The sequence below is a fragment of the Sparus aurata genome, chromosome 5 (assembly GCF_900880675.1).
Source record: "Sparus aurata chromosome 5, fSpaAur1.1, whole genome shotgun sequence".
In the NCBI taxonomy this organism is placed as follows: Eukaryota; Metazoa; Chordata; class Actinopteri; order Spariformes; family Sparidae; genus Sparus; species Sparus aurata.
Genome location: NC_044191.1, coordinates 34,554,425 through 34,572,831, shown reverse-complemented (window position 1 = coordinate 34,572,831; position 18,407 = coordinate 34,554,425). Strand labels below are relative to the sequence as shown.

General features: G+C 41.4%; 3 protein-coding genes across 3 annotated transcripts; 1 reads left to right on the top strand and 2 right to left on the bottom strand.

The window, feature by feature from the left end:
- Window positions 1-475: 475 nt before the first annotated feature.
- LOC115582120 (progonadoliberin-1-like) lies at window positions 476-1,265 on the bottom strand. Its single transcript, XM_030417863.1, has 4 exons — window positions 1,163-1,265; window positions 941-1,088; window positions 669-767; window positions 476-558 (listed from the first exon to the last, which is right to left on the bottom strand). The coding sequence occupies exons 2-4, from the start codon at window positions 1,085-1,087 to the stop codon at window positions 517-519; spliced, it is 288 nt and encodes a 95-aa protein (XP_030273723.1). The 5' UTR covers window position 1,088; window positions 1,163-1,265; the 3' UTR covers window positions 476-516.
- Window positions 1,266-5,158: 3,893 nt separating this feature from the next.
- On the bottom strand, window positions 5,159-14,475 carry LOC115582361 (BTB/POZ domain-containing protein KCTD9). Its single transcript, XM_030418319.1, has 12 exons — window positions 14,282-14,475; window positions 13,856-13,977; window positions 13,719-13,762; window positions 10,758-10,854; window positions 10,291-10,349; window positions 10,041-10,169; window positions 9,868-9,935; window positions 9,276-9,371; window positions 9,038-9,187; window positions 8,528-8,633; window positions 8,313-8,446; window positions 5,159-7,692 (listed from the first exon to the last, which is right to left on the bottom strand). Exons 1-12 carry the CDS (start codon window positions 14,327-14,329, stop codon window positions 7,576-7,578), a joined length of 1,170 nt encoding a protein of 389 aa, XP_030274179.1. The 5' UTR covers window positions 14,330-14,475; the 3' UTR covers window positions 5,159-7,575.
- A 563-nt stretch (window positions 14,476-15,038) lies between these two features.
- Window positions 15,039-18,320, top strand: ankrd39 (ankyrin repeat domain 39). Its single transcript, XM_030418359.1, has 4 exons — window positions 15,039-15,354; window positions 15,520-15,623; window positions 16,340-16,543; window positions 16,631-18,320. Exons 1-4 carry the CDS (start codon window positions 15,261-15,263, stop codon window positions 16,775-16,777), a joined length of 549 nt encoding a protein of 182 aa, XP_030274219.1. The 5' UTR covers window positions 15,039-15,260; the 3' UTR covers window positions 16,778-18,320.
- The last annotated feature ends 87 nt before the right edge of the window (window positions 18,321-18,407 follow it).

Sequence of the window (18,407 nt, the reverse complement as noted above, 5' to 3'; positions counted from 1 at the left end):
ATTTTATGTTTTTTTTTATCTCTTTTAGCTCCTCATGTGGCAGCAGATCAGCTCTAAAGGAAAAATGAATGATTAATGGATAACTGATTGTTAAAGCAGCCGACTATCAATTAAAGAACGTGTACAAGCTTCTCTCTGCTTGATATCAAACTGCAAAAAGGACTAAAATATGATTATTTTTGTTTTTGTGTCTGTTAGCGATCATGTGTCAGCAACACAACAGTGGCAGAGGTCCATCAGCTCAGTGTTGAAACTTCAAACTAATCACGATCACGTTTTAGTCTCCAAATTATATAGATTATATAGATTATATGGAGGCGACACGTTTATTTTCCTGCTGTGTGGAAACATTTCTGCTGTATTTCTCTTCATCAGGGAGTTTAAAACATCATATTATAATCCCATTAAGAGTTCAAATCCTCCCAGATGTTAAACATTTAGTAAACAAGTCTCACACAATAAACCACAAAACATGGTTATGCTAATATAATCATTTATTGTAAATTCAGATAATCATCATTTCTTGTACATTCTGTGTCCGATGTCCCGCTCGCTGCCCTGAAAGAGAAGAAGAGATTAAATCTGAACCAGAACTTTGAGGTTAAAATAAAACCCCAGATGAACTTGACTGATGCATCAACAGAAACATAACAAGCAGAGAAACGTACAATAAATCCTTTCATTCTGTACATTCTGGGGACATGTGGCTCCTCGACACAGCCCAGAACACTGCAGGGAGAGTCGACGTGAGGAAAACGCTCGATAATCTGCGAAAGGAACAAAACATCTCAGTGAATCTCTGCAAAAAACAACACTTTTTAAAGCTGAAACCTTCACTGGAGCTGCTGAGCTAACAGTGTTAGCATGCTCGTGCACCCGCGTCTTTTTCAGATCCGCTGATGAGATGTGATTTTAAGCTTTTAGAGATAAAAATGCTCACGTTGCCGAGCGTGTCCGAGAGGCTGTCCAGGTCCCGCTTCCCTCCTGGACTCAGTCCATACGACCAGTGCTGACAGCAGCCCTGTGACATCATCATCACCACCACCAGCAGCAGCAGCATCCAGAGGTTTGAGGTCTGTGGAGCCATTCTGAGGGAACGAGAGCTTCACGTTAGAACAATATTACCGAGCTCACAACACACACACTTAAAACATGTGCTTACCTTCTTGTTCAGGTGTTTTCTCGCCTGCGGTGCCTCTGTGAATCCTGCTGCTCGCTGGTTTCCAGGGTTTTTATAAGCCTGAGCCGGCCTGACTCTTCTTCACCACAGGGGGTCACAGAGTGGGATTAAAGAAACACTTACAGACGACCTGCAGGGCCGAGGAAAGATCACACGTGGAGTTTCCACAAAAGAACAAGTTACAGTGGACGAGTTTTGTTTCCTTTAACGAAGCCGTCAGTCAGACAAAAGAGCTGACGGGACTCTGTGTCACTGTTCTCAACCCTTTCCCCCTTTTTATATCATATTCAAGGTCAAAATTCAACAAAAGCAGCACAGAACAACTGATTAACAGGACAGTTAACCAAAGTAGAGAACGCAATAACTGCAGGATGTTTTTTGACACATTTTTAGCAGATTATTTCCTTATTTCCAGTTTTTCTGATGTTCTTTGGGACTTTTTTATACAATTCTGTCCGTGTTATATCATTTTATATAACCCTCAACCTAACCTTGCCTGTACTGTCATGTAGATACTCATCAAATAAGCTGAAAATATGGTAAAAACATTGACGATTTTAGAAATAATGATATTTACTTTAAATACTGGACAACAATCTGCTGATCTCTGACAATATATCACCCCAAAATGAAAATCTAGTCCTCCTCTCCTCCTCCTGATTGTATAAAGTCAGGTGAAGTGTCGTAGTCCACAGAACAGTTCTGGAGCTTCACAGTAAAACACAGTTGCAGCATTCTGCTGAACAACTGAAGCAGCTGGAGACTTGATTTAAAATGGAAAAACAACCAAAAAAGCATCATAAAATTCTCTAAAACTACATTTAAACTTTGCTGAATTATCTGTCAGCACTTTCTGTTAGCAGTGAACCTGTGGATGTACAGACAACTATCACTGGATCACTGTGATACTGAAGACAACTTAAAACATGATGTTTCTCAGGCAGGTTCTGCACATGTGAGGAGTGTCAATTTAAAGGATTTCTAAGCAGATTCAGTCCTCCTCTCCTCCCTCTCTCTCCATGTTGATGAAAGTCAGGTGAAGTGTCTCAGTCCACAGAACATTTCTGGAGCTTCACAGCATTCTGCTAAACAACTGAAGCAACTGGAGACTTGATTTAAAATGGAAAAACAACCAAAAAAGCATCATAAAATTCTCTAAAACTACATTTAAACTTTGCTGAATTATCTGTTAGCACTTCCTGTTAGCAGTGAACCTGTGGATGTACAGACAACTATCACTGGATCACTGTGATACTGAAGACAACTTAAAACATGATGTTTCTCAGGCAGGTTCTGCACATGTGAGGAGCGTCAATTTAAAGGATTTCTACGCAGATTCAGTCCTCCTCTCCTCTCTCTCCATGTTGATGAAAGTCAGGTGAAATGTCTCAGTCCACGGAACATTTCTGGAGTTTCACAGCATTCTGCTAAACAACTGAAGCAACTGGAGACTTGATTTAAAATGGAAAAACAACCAAAAAAGCATAATAAAATTCTCTAAAACTACATTTAAACTTTGCAGAATTATCTATTAGCACTTCCTGTTAGCAGTGAACCTGTGGATGTACAGACAACTATCACTGGATCACTGTGATACTGAAGAAAACTTAAAAACATGATTATTCTAAGGCAGGTTCTGCACATGTGAGGAGTGTCAATTTAAAGGATTTCTACGCAGATTCAGTCCTCCTCTCCTCTCTCTCCATGTTGATGAAAGTCAGGTGAAGTGTCTCAGTCCACAGAACATTTCTGGAGTTTCACAGCATTCTGCTAAACAACTGAAGCAACTGGAGACTTGATTTAAAATGGAAAAACAACCAAAAAAGCATAATAAAATTCTCTAAAACTACATTTAAACTTTGCAGAATTATCTGTCAGCACTTCCTGTTAGCAGTGAACCTGTGGATGTACAGACAACTATCACTGGATCACTCTGATACTGAAGACAACTTAAAACATGATGTTTCTCAGGCAGGTTCTGCACATGTGAGGAGCGTCAATTTAAAGGATTTCTACGCAGATTCAGTCCTCCTCTCCTCTCTCTCCATGTTGATGAAAGTCAGGTGAAGTGTCGTCGTCCACAGAACATTTCTGGAGCTTCACAGCATTCTGCTAAACAACTGAAGCAACTGGAGACTTGATTTAAAATGGAAAAACAACCAAAAAAGCATAATAAAATTCTCTAAAACTACATTTAAACTTTGCAGAATTATCTGTCAGCACTTCCTGTTAGCAGTGAACCTGTGGATGTACAGACAACTATCACTGGATCACTCTGATACTGAAGACAACTTAAAACATGATGTTTCTCAGGCAGGTTCTGCACATGTGAGGAGCGTCAATTTAAAGGATTTCTACGCAGATTCAGTCCTCCTCTCCTCTCTCTCCATGTTGATGAAAGTCAGGTGAAGTGTCGTCGTCCACAGAACATTTCTGGAGCTTCACAGCATTCTGCTAAACAACTGAAGCAACTGGAGACTTGATTTAAAATGGAAAAACAACCAAAAAAGCATAATAAAATTCTCTAAAACTACATTTAAACTTTGCAGAATTATCTATTAGCACTTCCTGTTAGCAGTGAACCTGTGGATGTACAGACAACTATCACTGGATCACTGTGATACTGAAGAAAACTTAAAAACATGATTATTCTAAGGCAGGTTCTGCACATGTGAGGAGTGTCAATTTAAAGGATTTCTACGCAGATTCAGTCCTCCTCTCCTCTCTCTCCATGTTGATGAAAGTCAGGTGAAATGTCTCAGTCCACGGAACATTTCTGGAGTTTCACAGCATTCTGCTAAACAACTGAAGCAACTGGAGACTTGATTTAAAATGGAAAAACAACCAAAAAAGCATAATAAAATTCTCTAAAACTACATTTAAACTTTGCAGAATTATCTATTAGCACTTCCTGTTAGCAGTGAACCTGTGGATGTACAGACAACTATCACTGGATCACTGTGATACTGAAGAAAACTTAAAAACATGATGTTTCTCAGGCAGGTTCTGCACATGTGAGGAGTGTCAATTTAAAGGATTTCTACGCAGATTCAGTCCTCCTCTCCTCTCTCTCCATGTTGATGAAAGTCAGGTGAAGTGTCGTCGTCCACAGAACATTTCTGGAGTTTCACAGCATTCTGCTAAACAACTGAAGCAGCTGGAGACTTGATTTAAAACACAGAAACAACCAAAAAACAACATTAAATTCTCTTAAACCTTGCAGAATTATCTGTTAGCACTTCACGTTAGCAGTGAACCTGTGGATGTACAGACAACTATCACTGGATCACTGTGATACTGAAGACAACTTAAAAACATGATTTTTCTAAGGCAGGTTCTGCACATGTGAGGAGTGTCAATTTAAAGGATTTCTTCGTAGATTCAGGACAGCGTTGTAGCATTCTGCTAAACAACTGAAGCAGCTCAGGACTTGTTTCAAAGCGTCCAGAAGCTCTGACATCCCACATGGATTTGGTATCCTTCCCTCACATTATGAAGGAGAGGAGACGCCTTCAATCTGCCAGGATTTCAGTTTTCTTGCTTTTGTTTTGGACCTCACTTGGTTTTGGTTACATAGGCTCTGTTTCCAATGGCTGCCAAACAGGCGGCCAGGTTGTAAGTCACACTTACAGATATTTTTAAGTTGACTTTCTAGCGGTGTTTGTGCCATGAAGTCTTAGTCATCTTGATCTGTGATCGTGGCGACAGAAAAGGTATTTTAAGCTGATCCAAGATGTTAGGGCATGAGCACAGAGTTGTGACGAGAGAGAAACACAAAATTCAACCTCAACAAAAATAAACTTGCAACATAAAGAATCATCCAGTTCCAACTGTGACGTGTGGTTTTACAGAAATGTACTTATCTTACATTTATTCTGGTGATTGGTTCGTATATCTTCTTTTTCTTCTTTTTTATTTGTTACTTGCTTGTATTTGTGTGTATTGTGCAAAAGAAATAAAGACAACCACGACTTTCTCTTCTTCTTCTTCATAGCAGTTTATTTATAACAGTCATTTATGGAAATAAATTTCCACGGTCGAGTGCAATAATCACAGAGAGGGAGACCGACACGACTCCCCGTCTCAGACACAAACCAACGCTTGCGCCATATTGCATTCAGCGAGATGTATCAAAATAAATAACCGGAGCTCTTCCGTTGATTTTCACCCTCGAGGGGAGAAAAACACGCAACATGATTGCCTTCATCATTCACTCTCACAGGCTGGGTACCTACTATTGAATAGTATTGCATCAGAGCAGCTTTGAGCTACAGCTAGAGAAACTTCACCGTTCGAAGACGAGTAAACGCTCTTCACACATGCAAAAAAACGGACACGCGGTCCAGAAGAGGTGACGGAAACAGCTGACGACACCGGCCTACTCTAACAAGGAACTCTTTTGGTAGTTTTGGAAACAACCGGATTTGATTTACAGAAGATTACAAGCACCAAACAAGTTTTTTTGGTGAAAAGGTACAACATGTTTACAGGATTACATATAAATTGTGCATACAAGTTCAAAGCATGATTAAGTGATATACTTCGATACATGAGAGTTTTTTTCCAGGCAAACACACGTGAGCGACACGTGAAAATGGCTTCGAGTTAAAGGTGTAATCCGTAAAGACATGGCCAGAAGTCAAAGCTCCAGAGCTGTAGGGGGCAGCGTCACCGCTACCTGCTGCACACCTCGCTCTGTGTTGCTGCTGCTGCTATCTTTGGCTGTAGCTCAGTTAGCCTCCCGGGACGAGACGACGACAGCAGTGAAACATTTTCACATCGTCGAACGGACTCTGTCGCTTTTTATTTCCCGACCACTACTGGACTTTCTGTGTCGATATGAGGGAGTAAAAATATTTTGATATCGATTCGTCCACCGATATTCTTCTATACGCCAAATATAAATGCAAATACACTTTTTTTTTTCCAATCACTTGTAACAAGTATACGATTTACGTACGTAACCGTGGCAGGAGATTTTAGAGAACTTTAACCTGAAGTTCTGACATCAGTGCACACAAACAGTGTAAAGTTTTATAATTACAAACTACCCCGGGCATCTTTTTCAGAAAAATAATGAAAAGAAAGGAAACGGACAACAAATACGCCACAATACGGATGTTTGAGTGACAGGCTGATGAATCTGTTGGGCTCTAATGTTGAGTTTAAATTAGCTTTGTTTTACGATGAGCTACGTTTGAGAGAAACTTGAATTCAGAAGGTGTTCGGTTGTATTCTTTAGTTTAGTAAGAAAAACAGGTGTACAATTATTTTCTTTCTGGACATTTTTGAAGTTATTTTGTTGACTTATTAGACTAAGAAGGAACTCGACACTTTTACGTCTCCCAGCTGAAACTACGGGGCCGTCACACTTCACCTGCTGAGCTACAAAGTGGCGTTAGGAGACGTGACGGGCCGCGGCTAGCTGGTTAGCATGCTAACTTCAGCAGCCAGACTGATGTTTCTTCACACGTTTGTTCTTTGAAACTGAAATCTGGCCATCTCTCACACGTTGCACCTTTAAAAAGCACATCGCCACCACATTGGATTCTTTTCTCACAATGGAAATCTGTAGAATAATAAATGACAACACATGAACATCACAATATGCAGTGCCACAGTCCAACGCATGCAATCGTGGATCACTCACACACCGGATTAAAAAAAGAGGTAGATTCACAGAGCGCAACACAAGGAAAACTTCTGACGTACACGACAATTCAAAAGTAGGAAAAGGAAACGTCACAGCTGTAAATCATGTATTGCATACCCAAGCTGTGTTTAAAACTAGCCTGTCGCATAGTTCTATTGGTGCACTAACAGCACTTTTAGCCTTTCAGGCTGTGCTATCGTTATGGCTTTGGCTTGCATTGCTTCTTTATAAACACGTTGAATCCAGCAAATTTAAATTACATATTTAAAGAGGAATATAGAACAACACAGTAACTGTAAGTGACCTTCCTACTTCTGCTACAGCAGCATCCAGCGCAGCTCAGCCGCCTGAACTTCACTGCGCACAGATCATCTGATTATCTGACTCCCATTAACATGTCAAGTAATATAAAGTGAATATAAATTATGTCAAACATGAAAATGGATTATAGTCGCACATGTACATAACACGAGGAACATTATTTTGTTTTGGTGGTATACGCAGCGGAACATTTAGGAACAATCCTACCGTACGAACACACAGAGAGACAAACCCTGAAGAGATTCTAGTGCAAGGTATTTAAAGCTAACATAATACAGGTGGAATGCCAGGGATGTGCATACGACTACCTGCGCTGCAGACAGGTAAAGACAGATCTAAGGTAGGAGAGTATACGGAAGAAGAGGCTGGAGGATGAAGGAGCCAGCTGAGGTCCACACGGGACCGGCAGCTGTGCCGTCAGTTATCTGACGCTCTGCGACATGTGCAGCGGCGTCAGCATCTCCTCGAAAATGGCTCCTTTCACGTTGGAGCCTCGCAGGTTGGCTTCCTGGAGATCGCAGCCGGACAGGTCGCAGTTCTGCAGCAGAGACAAAACAGTCAGACGCAGGAGTTAAAGTGGTTCCTGGAGAACTGTTAACCACTTAAGCAGAAGTACCAAAACCTGCAGTTCCTTGAATGGCCACTCGAGGCGTCAAAAGGGAGTTAATCCCCACAAAACATAAACAGTTTGTGTCTCTGTATCTATATGTCTTTCTGTGCGGTCAACTAAAGACCACAGAGGAGGACAGACGTCGGTGTTTTGGATTAATGAGCGACTCTGTTAGCGTTAGCAGGAAGCTACTGGAGTCAGCGGGATCCGGAGGAGACAGCACAGAGTTAAAAACTGGATACATTTTCACTTTTGCCTGGCGTAACGAGCCACTGAGGTGCAAACAATCCACTGTGACATCCTGTAATTCTCTTATTTGACTGCTGAATGGAGGGAAATGTACAGAAAAGAGACGGGGGGAAAGAAAAGACCCTGCAGGATGACAAAGAAACAGTATCTGAGCTGATGTGATATACGATTAAGGGGTTTTATTTTGATGCCCTTCCTGTGTCTGACTTCTCTGCTCTGTGCAGCTTGAAGGTGCTACAGTCAAAAATAGACTGTTGACTGTCTGGTGAAGATTATCCCCTCCGTCAGCCGTGACTCACCTCCAGATCCGTCCCTGCTAAAGTGGCTCCCCGCAGGTTACAATTCTTCAGCTTTGCATTTTTCAGAGTGGCCACACGCAGGTTGATGCCCGTCATCTGGCTTCCTTCCATGTCGACGCCTTTCAGATTAGCACCTGATTACAGAAACATTTAGTTACAACACGGCCACAAAAAAGGTGAAGCTTCCTCTTCTTTGAGTGCGATGATGGATTTACCTTCCAGGTTGGCCTTCAGTCCAGACGGATCTTCAAAGTTGCATCCTTTGAGAGAAGCTCCCTCGGCGTTGGAGCAGAGCATCTTCACCCCTTGTAGGTTAGCACCCTTCAAGAGACAAAGATCACAAGTGACGATGATATCTGGCGACACTCTTTAAGAAAAGTATGCAGAGTTACTAAATTGAGGAAAGAACAGACGGCTTGTTCATTTCTTTAACGAGTGAAAGTGGGAGTAGGTGTGTGTGATTGGCACACATGTTTAAGAACAGAAGGGTCCGTCCTCCACACAACTGAGGGGGCAGCCGGTGCGAAGTGACCAAAAAAACACTAAATCTAAAAGTCTTTTGTTCACCAGCAGGAAGGAAAATAACACAAAAACACCACAAACAATATAAACAGAAGAAGGAAATGTTCACTTCCCCACTGTGAGATGTGTGGAGTGCAGTCTGCTGACACTGTACGTGCACATGAATCACCCAGTGACGACCAGAAAACTGTTTTCAGACTCACGTCCAGGTTGGCTCCGGAGAGATCGGCCCGCTCCAGGTTAGAGCAGCACAGGTTGGCGTGCGTCAGGTTGCAGCGGCTCAGATTGGCCATCTTGAAATTGATGTAACGCAAATCCAGTCGGGACAGATCAGCGCCGCTGAAATTAAGACCCTGAAATCACAAAGAGTAAGAGAGTTGAAGTTTAATTTAATGTGGTTCGAGTGATGACGGTGACTGAAACACTGTGACTCAGCCGTACCTGACAGCGCAGCTCGGACTTCGTGGGTGTCGCCAGAAGAAAACGGACAAACTCTTTGCGGGAGATGGGAGAGTGGTCCTCCGGAGGCTGCGAGTTCTGTTCAGAGAGTAAGAACGTGTTCATGATGCTGTCAAGGGAGTGATCACATTTAATCCTGACCGGTTCAATTAAAACGGCTTGTCGGCAAACCCTGGTGTGGACCGAACAACCGGACTGAGACCGCTTCAAAAGGTCGCTCTTAGTCTGCAACCAGAGATTTGTGAGGCTCAGGAAGTGATCTTACAATCGATCTGTCGCCTACAGGCTGTGAATTTATGTCAAATCCTGTCATGGGAACATGTTCGCACGTCAGACTGGGAGCTTTCCCAGATTAATAGGTCAAAAACTGTTCAAACTTCTGTGCTGTATCCCTCTCTGTTCACCCTGTAAATAAAAATGTGCCTCTTATTCTTTGTTATCGCCGCTGTATCTTTCCTCTTAAGTTTAAAATGCTGTTCAGGCCACAGTGTTGTTGTTTGTACATCTTCCTGGGTGCTTTGTGCGACCAAAAATGATGAAAGTTAAACTGTTTTCCTTCCATAAATCATCTTACCTTGATTGCTACTTCCAGCTGTTCAGCGAGCTGCTCGATTCCAAAGAACCGAGCCTCCTCGAGGACGCCTGGAAGACATTCAGGACAACGATATTAATCTGTGTTTTTTACATTTCATTTAGTGATCTTCTTCACAGTGATACGGGCAGACGTTCCTATTGTGGATTCCTCACCTCGTATGTTTATGCCTTCATTGATAATGAGCTGGCCGTGTCTCAGGTAGTTGAGGATGGGCTCAAAGTATTCGGGGCTGCGGTCGATCAGGTAAGCTCCGTGCTCGTCCCGCTTGTTCCCCCACACATCTGAAGCAAACGCAGAAGTTAGTAATGAGTTAATAACAAACCCCGTTCAGAGCGACGGCTCACATGAAAGAATGAGGAACTGCGTCCCGACTGTCGGCCGTCTCTGCAGCCAACAACTCACCTTTCTCTCTGAACATGTGAGCGAGCATACTCTCCGGCTCTTTGCTGACCAAAGTGCTCCTGAACACACAAACAGACACATTCAGCAAAGAAGACGATGAACTAAATGTAACTATAACGAAGACAAACTAACCTAAATCTTCAGTGCTATGCCTACTGTGTAAAAAACAGGATTAAAGGGATAATTCAGGTATTTTCAGTGGGGTTGTATGAAGCACAAAGCATTAATGAAGCAGTGATGTGCTGCTGAGGACGGGGAAATGTATTTTGGGTAAAGTCTGCTATATTTAGAATATTTCCACCACTTGCTGCTGCCTGACAGCCGTTATATCGCTCTCTTCTAATCCATCCAATCACAGAACATGGAGGTTGCTGGTCCACCGCAACACAGAACTGACTCTGGATAAGAACCTAACAGAACCCCACCTCACCTCAAACCCCTGAACTACTCATTCAGGACACAGATACCTGGTGGTGGTGAAGGGACGACCACCGATATTTAGGGTCAGCCAATCGGTGTGTGCGCCGTGCTGATCGGATGTGACCTTGGCTTCATTTTGAGGGTCTGTGATGTAAAAAAAAAAGAGATGATGATTCGTTGATTGACTGTTTAAGACATTTTATCAAACAAAAATGTCCAAAACTTGCTGGTTGGAGCCTCTTAAATATCAAGATTTCTTCATTTTCTTTGTATACATTTAACTATTAATCAATTAACCCTGGAAATAAATAGACCCTGACCGAAACAAACGATCGATAGATAGATACATATTATGTATGTTTACAGAAATAAAGTATTTTATTCAATACAGTTTGTATTTGATGTTGATTAGTTGTAGGAATACTAGAAATAAATAAAGGATGAAAGGCTGATTTCTTAACTTCTCCCTTTACAGAAATGCACACAACACTTTCAAATAACAAAAATAGTATTCTGTCTAAAAAAACTCTTAACTTGAAACTTAAGTGAAAAGAATGGATTACAAACATCAATCAAAATTAAAAACTAATATACAGCAGCGTGACAGAAATATCGCGATATTCGATAACGTCTAATATCGTCCAGAACGTAAGTTACATTCCTACTGGTTAATCTACACTTGACACCAATATAATAAGTTTTACTGCAAATGTATATCAGTTATTGATCACCTTGATTGGTCGACGATGACAGAGGCTGAAACTCCTGCAGGAGTCGATGTTATAATTGATTTTACTTGTTGAGCACTTTGTGAGCTCGCTCTGTGAAAAGCATGATAATATTCGATAATATCTAATATCGGCCTGAACCTAAGTTACATTCCTACTGATTATTCCAAATGTGGACACTTTTACTGCAAATATATATCAGTTATTGATCTCCTTGATAACTCATGATCAGTTTTGCTGTTAGTTCTGATAAAACCTCAGCGGTCGACGATGACAGAGGCTGAGAATCCTGCAGGAGTCGATGTTATAATTGATTTTACTTGTTGAGCATTTTGTGACCTCGCTCTGTGAAAAGTGCTGCATTAAATGAAACTTTTAATCAGCCAGGTGAGAAATAACGTAGTTAATCAAAATAATGTTTTTTTTTTTAAAAATACAGCAGCATGACAGAAAATATCGCGATATTCAATAATATCTAATATCAGCCTGAACCTAAGTTATAGGTTCCTACTGGTTATCCAAATTGTGACACTTTTACTGCAAATATATATCAGTTATTGATCTCCTTGATAACTCATGATCAGTTTTGCTATTAGTCCTGATAAAACCACAGCGGTCGACGATGACAGAGGCTGAGAATCCTGCAGGAGACGATGTTATCATTGATTGTATCTGCTGAGCACTTTGTGACCTCGTTCTGTGAAAAGTGCTGCATTAAATAAAACTTTTAAACTGAAACTTTAGTGCAAAGAATGAATTGCAAACATGACATGACAGCCTACAATATCAGGTGCTGCTGGTCCGTCTCTGGTCCTCAGCCAGGTGAGAAATAACAACGTAGTTAATTACAATTACAAAACTAAAATACAGCAGCATGACAGAAAATATTGCGATATTCAATAATATCTAATATCAGCCTGAACCTGAAGTTATAGGTTCCTACTGGTTATCTAAATGTGGACACTTTTACTGCAAATATATATCAGTTAATGATCTCCTTGATAACTTACGATCAGTTTTACTATTAGTCCTGATAAAACCACAGCGGTCGACGATGACAGAGGCTGAGAATCCTGCAGGAGTCGATGTTATAATTGATTTTACTTGTTGAGCACTTTGTGAGCTCGCTCTGTGAAAAGTGCTGCATTAAATGAAACTTTTAAACTGAAACTTTAGTGCAAAGGATGAATTGCAAACATGACATGACAGCCTACAATATCAGTTGCTGCTGGTCCGTCTCTGCTCCTCAGCCAGGTGAGAAATAACAACGTAGTTAATTAAAATTAAAAACCGAAATACAGCAGCATGACAGAAAATATCACGATATTCAATAATATCTAATATCAGCCTGAACCTGAAGTTATAGGTTCCTACTGGTTATTCTAAATTGTGACACTTTTACTGCAAATATATCAGTTATTGATCTCCTTGATAATTTATGATCAGTTTTACTATTAGTCCTGATAAAACCACAGCGGTCGACGATGACAGAGGCTGAGAATCCTGCAGGAGTCGATGTTATCATTGATTTTACTTGTTGAGCACTTTGTGACCTCACTCTGTGAAAAGTGCTGCATTAAATGAAACTTTTAATCAGCCAGGTGAGAAATAACAACGTAGTTAATCAAAATAATGTTTTTTTTTTTAAAAATACAGCAGCATGACAGAAAATATCGCGATATTCAATAATATCTAATATCAGCCTGAACCTAAGTTATAGGTTCCTACTGGTTATCCAAATTGTGACACTTTTACTGCAAATATATATCAGTTATTGATCTCCTTGATAACTCATGATCAGTTTTGCTATTAGTCCTGATAAAACCACAGCGGTCGACGATGACAGAGGCTGAGAATCCTGCAGGAGTCGATGTTATAATTGATTGTATCTGCTGAGCACTTCAGCTCGCTCTGTGAAGAGTGCTGCATTAAATAAAACTTTTAATCAGCCAGGTGAGAAATAACAACGTAGTTAATTAAAATCAAAAACCGAAATACAGCAGCATGACAGAAAATATCGCGATATTCAATAATATCCAATATCAGCCTGAACCTAAGTTATAGGTTCCTACTGGTTATTCTAAATTGTGACACTTTTACTGCAAATATATCAGTTATTGATCTCCTTGATAACTTATGATCAGTTTTGCTGTTAGTCCTGATAAAACCACAGCGGTCGACGATGACAGAGGCTGAGAATCCTGCAGGAGTCGATGTTATCATTGATTGTATCTGCTGATTTGTAATAAATAAACCTTTCCTTTACATGACATCACTCACCAATGAATGGATCTCCCTCTGACACATACAACACGTCATCATCTCTGCAGAAACAACACAGACAAACATGTCACAGGATGAGAGGACAGGCTCCATGACAGCAGCCAGCAACATCCATGACTGTGCTGTGAGCTCACCTTATAAGTGCAATGTCATCTATGAGGCCACCCTTCCCGTTGTACAAACAGGAGGCTTTGATTCCTAACTTATTGCTCGCTACAGATAGTAAATCTGACAAGGTCCCGTACACTGCTACAACCTGAGAGAGAGGGAAACACCACAAATCAGTGGATTCATCCTGAAACATAAATAGGTCACTGCAGTCTGACACATACATGATTAATGAGCCCATTCAAGGCTGAGCTAACATGTATAAAACGCCACAAAGACTGACATTCGCTCCACATCAGTATTATTAATAACATAATAAAGTTGTAATGTAACAGCTACAGTGGAGGATTAGTGTTAGCTTTAATCAAACACGAATGTTCAGTGGAAAAATCCAGTCATTCTGCGGCCCGAGCTCCCAAACTGAGCAGCTTTTCTTTCCTTTTTTTACCCACCTTGCCATTTTTAGACGTCCCGTTAATAAATAAGGTAACTCTTCTCATACTTTAGGCGCTTTGGTTGGAAGTATTTTGCTACAGTAACTATAATAAGTGACGCCTGCCAGCTAGCTAACACTCGCCTATCGATCAGAGCTGGCTACCGTTAGCTAGCTAGCTGCGTCAGACAACAACACGAGACGAGAAGATGCCTTCAGGAGCAACCGGAAAAAAACGATAATACTAAGTTGCACACCTATACGTATGATGAAAGTTTAATAGCTCAACCCTTTGGCCACATTCACAATTACAGTTTTAATTATTTCTATCACCAGCGTATCCTCTACATAAAACGTACTATAAGTAATGTGGGAAAATAACGATTAGCCATAATATATGAAAAACAAAAGAGATTAGCACGTTTTTGATCATATATTTATAAAAAACGAAATCAATAGTTGCAGCGGAGGCTAATTTCTCTTTTTATAAATAATGATGCCATCAGAGCACAAAGTTATATGCTGTCGGTCTTTACCCCAAACAAATCTGGGACAGAAAGTTAAGGAATCTGACAGTCCCTGAAGGGTGCCTCCTGACAGCAGCTCTGCAATTGGTCGAAGCGTTTTACGTAAGCACGTAAGGCCGCATACGTAATGAGGAGGTCTGGCGAAAACGGTTTAGCCATCCTGAAGTTTTGTCGTTTAGCTGAGAAGAAATGTTTGTTTAAGATATTTCAGCCTTTACATTAATTATTATTAAACATTCGGTTAAAGACTCATCAGCTTCTTAACTTTATTTATTAACTTGTGTGCTGAGTTAGTCCTGTTGGTGGTGGTACGTGAATGCACCACCGTGTTGTCGACTACTCTTTTTTGCCACAGAAGAAGAAGAAGAAACACGGAAGTGTCAGACAGCATGATGATTATTCATAACAACAAGTGTTCAGCTTGAGTTTTGAATCAAACTGGAACTATTTTATCCTTTTTTTAAAAACATAATGTCGTCTGACGGACACAGCTGTGCGTGCTGCTCCCTGCCTGCCGCCTCTCCCAGCGTTCACCAGACACTGACTGAAATGGATTTTGAACGAGGTTTGCATTCATGTGTCAGACATAAACCACGAGTCTTATAGTTCTGCTCCAAAATCTAAATAGTGCATGTTTTTTTTCTGTCATTAGCTGACTTGATCCTCCTGATCTGACTGATCTGTATCAGTGCAGCTCAGTGATGATGCTGTGTGTCGTCCCTCTGTGCAGGTATCTGGTCTGCTGCAGTGGATGGAGACCTGCAGAGAGTCACATCTTTACTGCAGAAGGGCACAGACCCGAACCTGAGAGACTCGGCTGGATACACAGCTCTGGTGAGTTTACTGGGAACTGAATACATCACAAAGTATGTTGTCACAAAACACAAATATTTGCAAAAATAATACAGACGTGAGAAAATAGTTTTAATTAAAGTACAAGTAACTTGAATATACACATTGCAATTCAGACTGATATTATCACATTTTAGACATTCAGAAGCTTCCAATCTTCGGTTTGACCTTAAAGGACAAGTTTAAAATCCACTCATCACACCACATCATCTCTTCCCCTCATGCTGATTAAGTTTCGTAGTCCACAGAACATTTCTGAAGCTTCACAGAAAAACAGAGTTGCAGCATTCTTCTAAACAACTGAAGTAGCTGGAAACGTGTCTAAAGAGGCCCTGAGAACCCAAATTGATGTGTAATTACCTTATTTACACTCTTTGTTAAGCTGAAGTCTTCACTGTAGTTGCTAAGTTAAAAGCGTCAGCGTGCACAACCTTGACTTTGTGTTTGCAGATGGAAATAATGCTTCAAATCAATTTAGTCAGTGGACATTTTATGGATTTTGCTCCAGAAATGTTCTGCAGACTATGAAACCTCCCCTGACTTTCCGTCAGCGTGGAGGGAGGAGGTGATGACTGGATTTTCATTTTGGGATGAACTGTTCCTTCAGGAGTGAACGTCACATCCATGTAATCTAAACACGGCCTGTCTCTTGTCTTTGCTGTCCACCGTCTGTGTCGTGTGTGTGTGTTTTGTGTCAGCACTATGCAAGTCGCGGTGGTCATCTGGCCGTGTGCACGTTTCTTCTTGAGAGTGGTGCTTGTGCGTCTCCCCAGACGCCAGGCGGAGCCACACCGCTCCATCGCTCTGCTTACTGCGGTCACCTGGACGTGGTTCGCCTCCTGCTGCAGCACAGAGCAGACCCCAAGCTCTGTGACGACGACGGGTCATCCCCTTTACATAAGGTACAGAGCTGCAATGAGATGATCAAACCCTCCACAGAGACTCTTTTCTAATCATATACATGTGTGTTGCTGTGTTAAATCGAGCAGGCTGCAGAACGAGGCCATGTGGACGTGTGTCAGCTGCTCCTGGAGAAATGTCCAGCACTCTGCAGCCAGCCGAACAAGAGGCTGCAGCTGCCCCACCAGCTGGCAGCGCAGGCGCATCTGCAGGAGCTCCTAAAACCACCTCGGTGACCAGAGACACTCCGATGTGAAGTCATCCTGTCAGGGCTTTCTGATCCTGTGGCAGCAGGGGGAGCTGTTGTCTGAAGCTGGATGTGTTTTTGCCTGCTGACCATGTGAATCAGCTGGCAGCACACACACACACACACACACACACTGACCTCGTTCCTCTCAGCACACTGCTGGAAAACTAAACAGGCAAACAGTGAAGCTGTTACAGCCGGTAGTAAGACATCGTGGATGGACACCAAAGTCATGTTTATGCTATTGTACGTGGTTACTTACGATGTATGAATGAAGTTATTAATCAATGCAACAGATTAAATGAGTTTAAAAGGTGTGTTTGTATCATTAGACATGTTTTAAAACACTCTGCAGTGCAAATTTAAGGTGCGAGCAGACGACTGAAGGCTCCAAACTACCTTCTTACACCGCCTGACATTTTCATTTAGGTGCACTGGCACTTAATATAGATTCACCCAATAATACATTTTAACTTCTGAGGCCAACAGGAATTATCTTTTCTGTATCATAACTTTCATTTTGAAAAGAAATTACTATGAAAATCGCGAGGATGTGATTTGGGGAGACGATGGAAGCGTCACAGCCTCTGTTTTTACAGCTGAAACACACTTTTGTCTTCTTCTGTGGTTACTACACCCTGCCTGAGACCATATACCTTGCTTCCATATGCATTTTCGAGAAATACAAATACTTGTCATAATTAACAAAAGCCTCTCGGGGGTAATAATGAGACTGAAATCTGCTTCGACAAACTCTCAAGTCCACAATGAAATAAAAAGGGGAAACTGAAGGTGTGTAGAGGAGCTCGGGCTTCAAGAGGTTCAGTTAAGATAAGGTGAAAAGAAAACCTGCAGGCGTCACACTGGTACATATAAGACCTGATGCAGGTGGAGTAGATGAGGAGAGACTGTCGATGGTCAGACCAACAACTTCCCTCAACTAGAAAGATCAGGAGCAGCAGAGAACTCTCAACAGAGCAGAGTCTCTGGCTGACAGTCTGTTGGGACGAGGTCTGCAGTGAGTCAGGGCAGAAGCAGAATCAGAACCGGTCTGACCTCACCTCTCTTAAGCCTTCACAAGAAGGACGTCGTCACACCCTGATTGGCTGAGAGGGGAACGCCCAAAGCTGCTTCCACTCATTAATTATGAGCCAGTCTGCAACAGCTGATCTGAATCCACAGTAATCAATACAGAGGAGGTTAAAACTCACTCTAAATTAAAAAAGATAGAAAGTCGTACACGATGAGACTGATTTCAAACTGTCATCAAGCATTTTAACAGACATTAAGAGTCCATGGTTGATTGAACTACGCTGTGATGTCTGCTTAAACTTTCTTTTCCTCTGAATATGTCAGGTGCAATAGTGGCCAGCAGGGGTCACTGTTCTTTATTATCTTCACTTTAACTGCAGATTAACTGTAAATATAATTATGTTCATCTACTGTCCACAGCTCCAGACTCAAACTGTCTCTGAAAGATCACTGGCAATATTCATGTAAAATAAATTAAAACGCTTTTGCGTGTGATTACATCATGTAGTGGTGTGTTCGATGTGATCTTCAGACTGGTCGTTTGAGAAAAACATGATCAAAATATGATCAGTTCAAAACACACGACT

Coding starts and splice junctions, on each gene's coding strand:
- LOC115582120 (XM_030417863.1), bottom strand. CDS start 1,087: ATGGCTCCACAGACCTCAAACCTCTGGATGCTGCTGCTGCTGGTGGTG. Junction 768..940: donor TCTCGGACACGCTCGGCAAC/GTGAGCATTTTT, acceptor TTCCTTTCGCAG/ATTATCGAGCGTTTTCCTCA. Junction 559..668: donor ACAGAATGAAAGGATTTATT/GTACGTTTCTCT, acceptor CTTCTCTTTCAG/GGCAGCGAGCGGGACATCGG.
- LOC115582361 (XM_030418319.1), bottom strand. CDS start 14,329: ATGAGAAGAGTTACCTTATTTATTAACGGGACGTCTAAAAATGGCAAG. Junction 13,978..14,281: donor GGACGTCTAAAAATGGCAAG/GTGGGTAAAAAA, acceptor CCTCTCTCTCAG/GTTGTAGCAGTGTACGGGAC. Junction 10,350..10,757: donor CGTCCCTTCACCACCACCAG/GTATCTGTGTCC, acceptor TTGTGTGTTCAG/GAGCACTTTGGTCAGCAAAG.
- ankrd39 (XM_030418359.1), top strand. CDS start 15,261: ATGTCGTCTGACGGACACAGCTGTGCGTGCTGCTCCCTGCCTGCCGCC. Junction 15,355..15,519: donor TGAAATGGATTTTGAACGAG/GTTTGCATTCAT, acceptor CCCTCTGTGCAG/GTATCTGGTCTGCTGCAGTG. Junction 16,544..16,630: donor GGTCATCCCCTTTACATAAG/GTACAGAGCTGC, acceptor TAAATCGAGCAG/GCTGCAGAACGAGGCCATGT.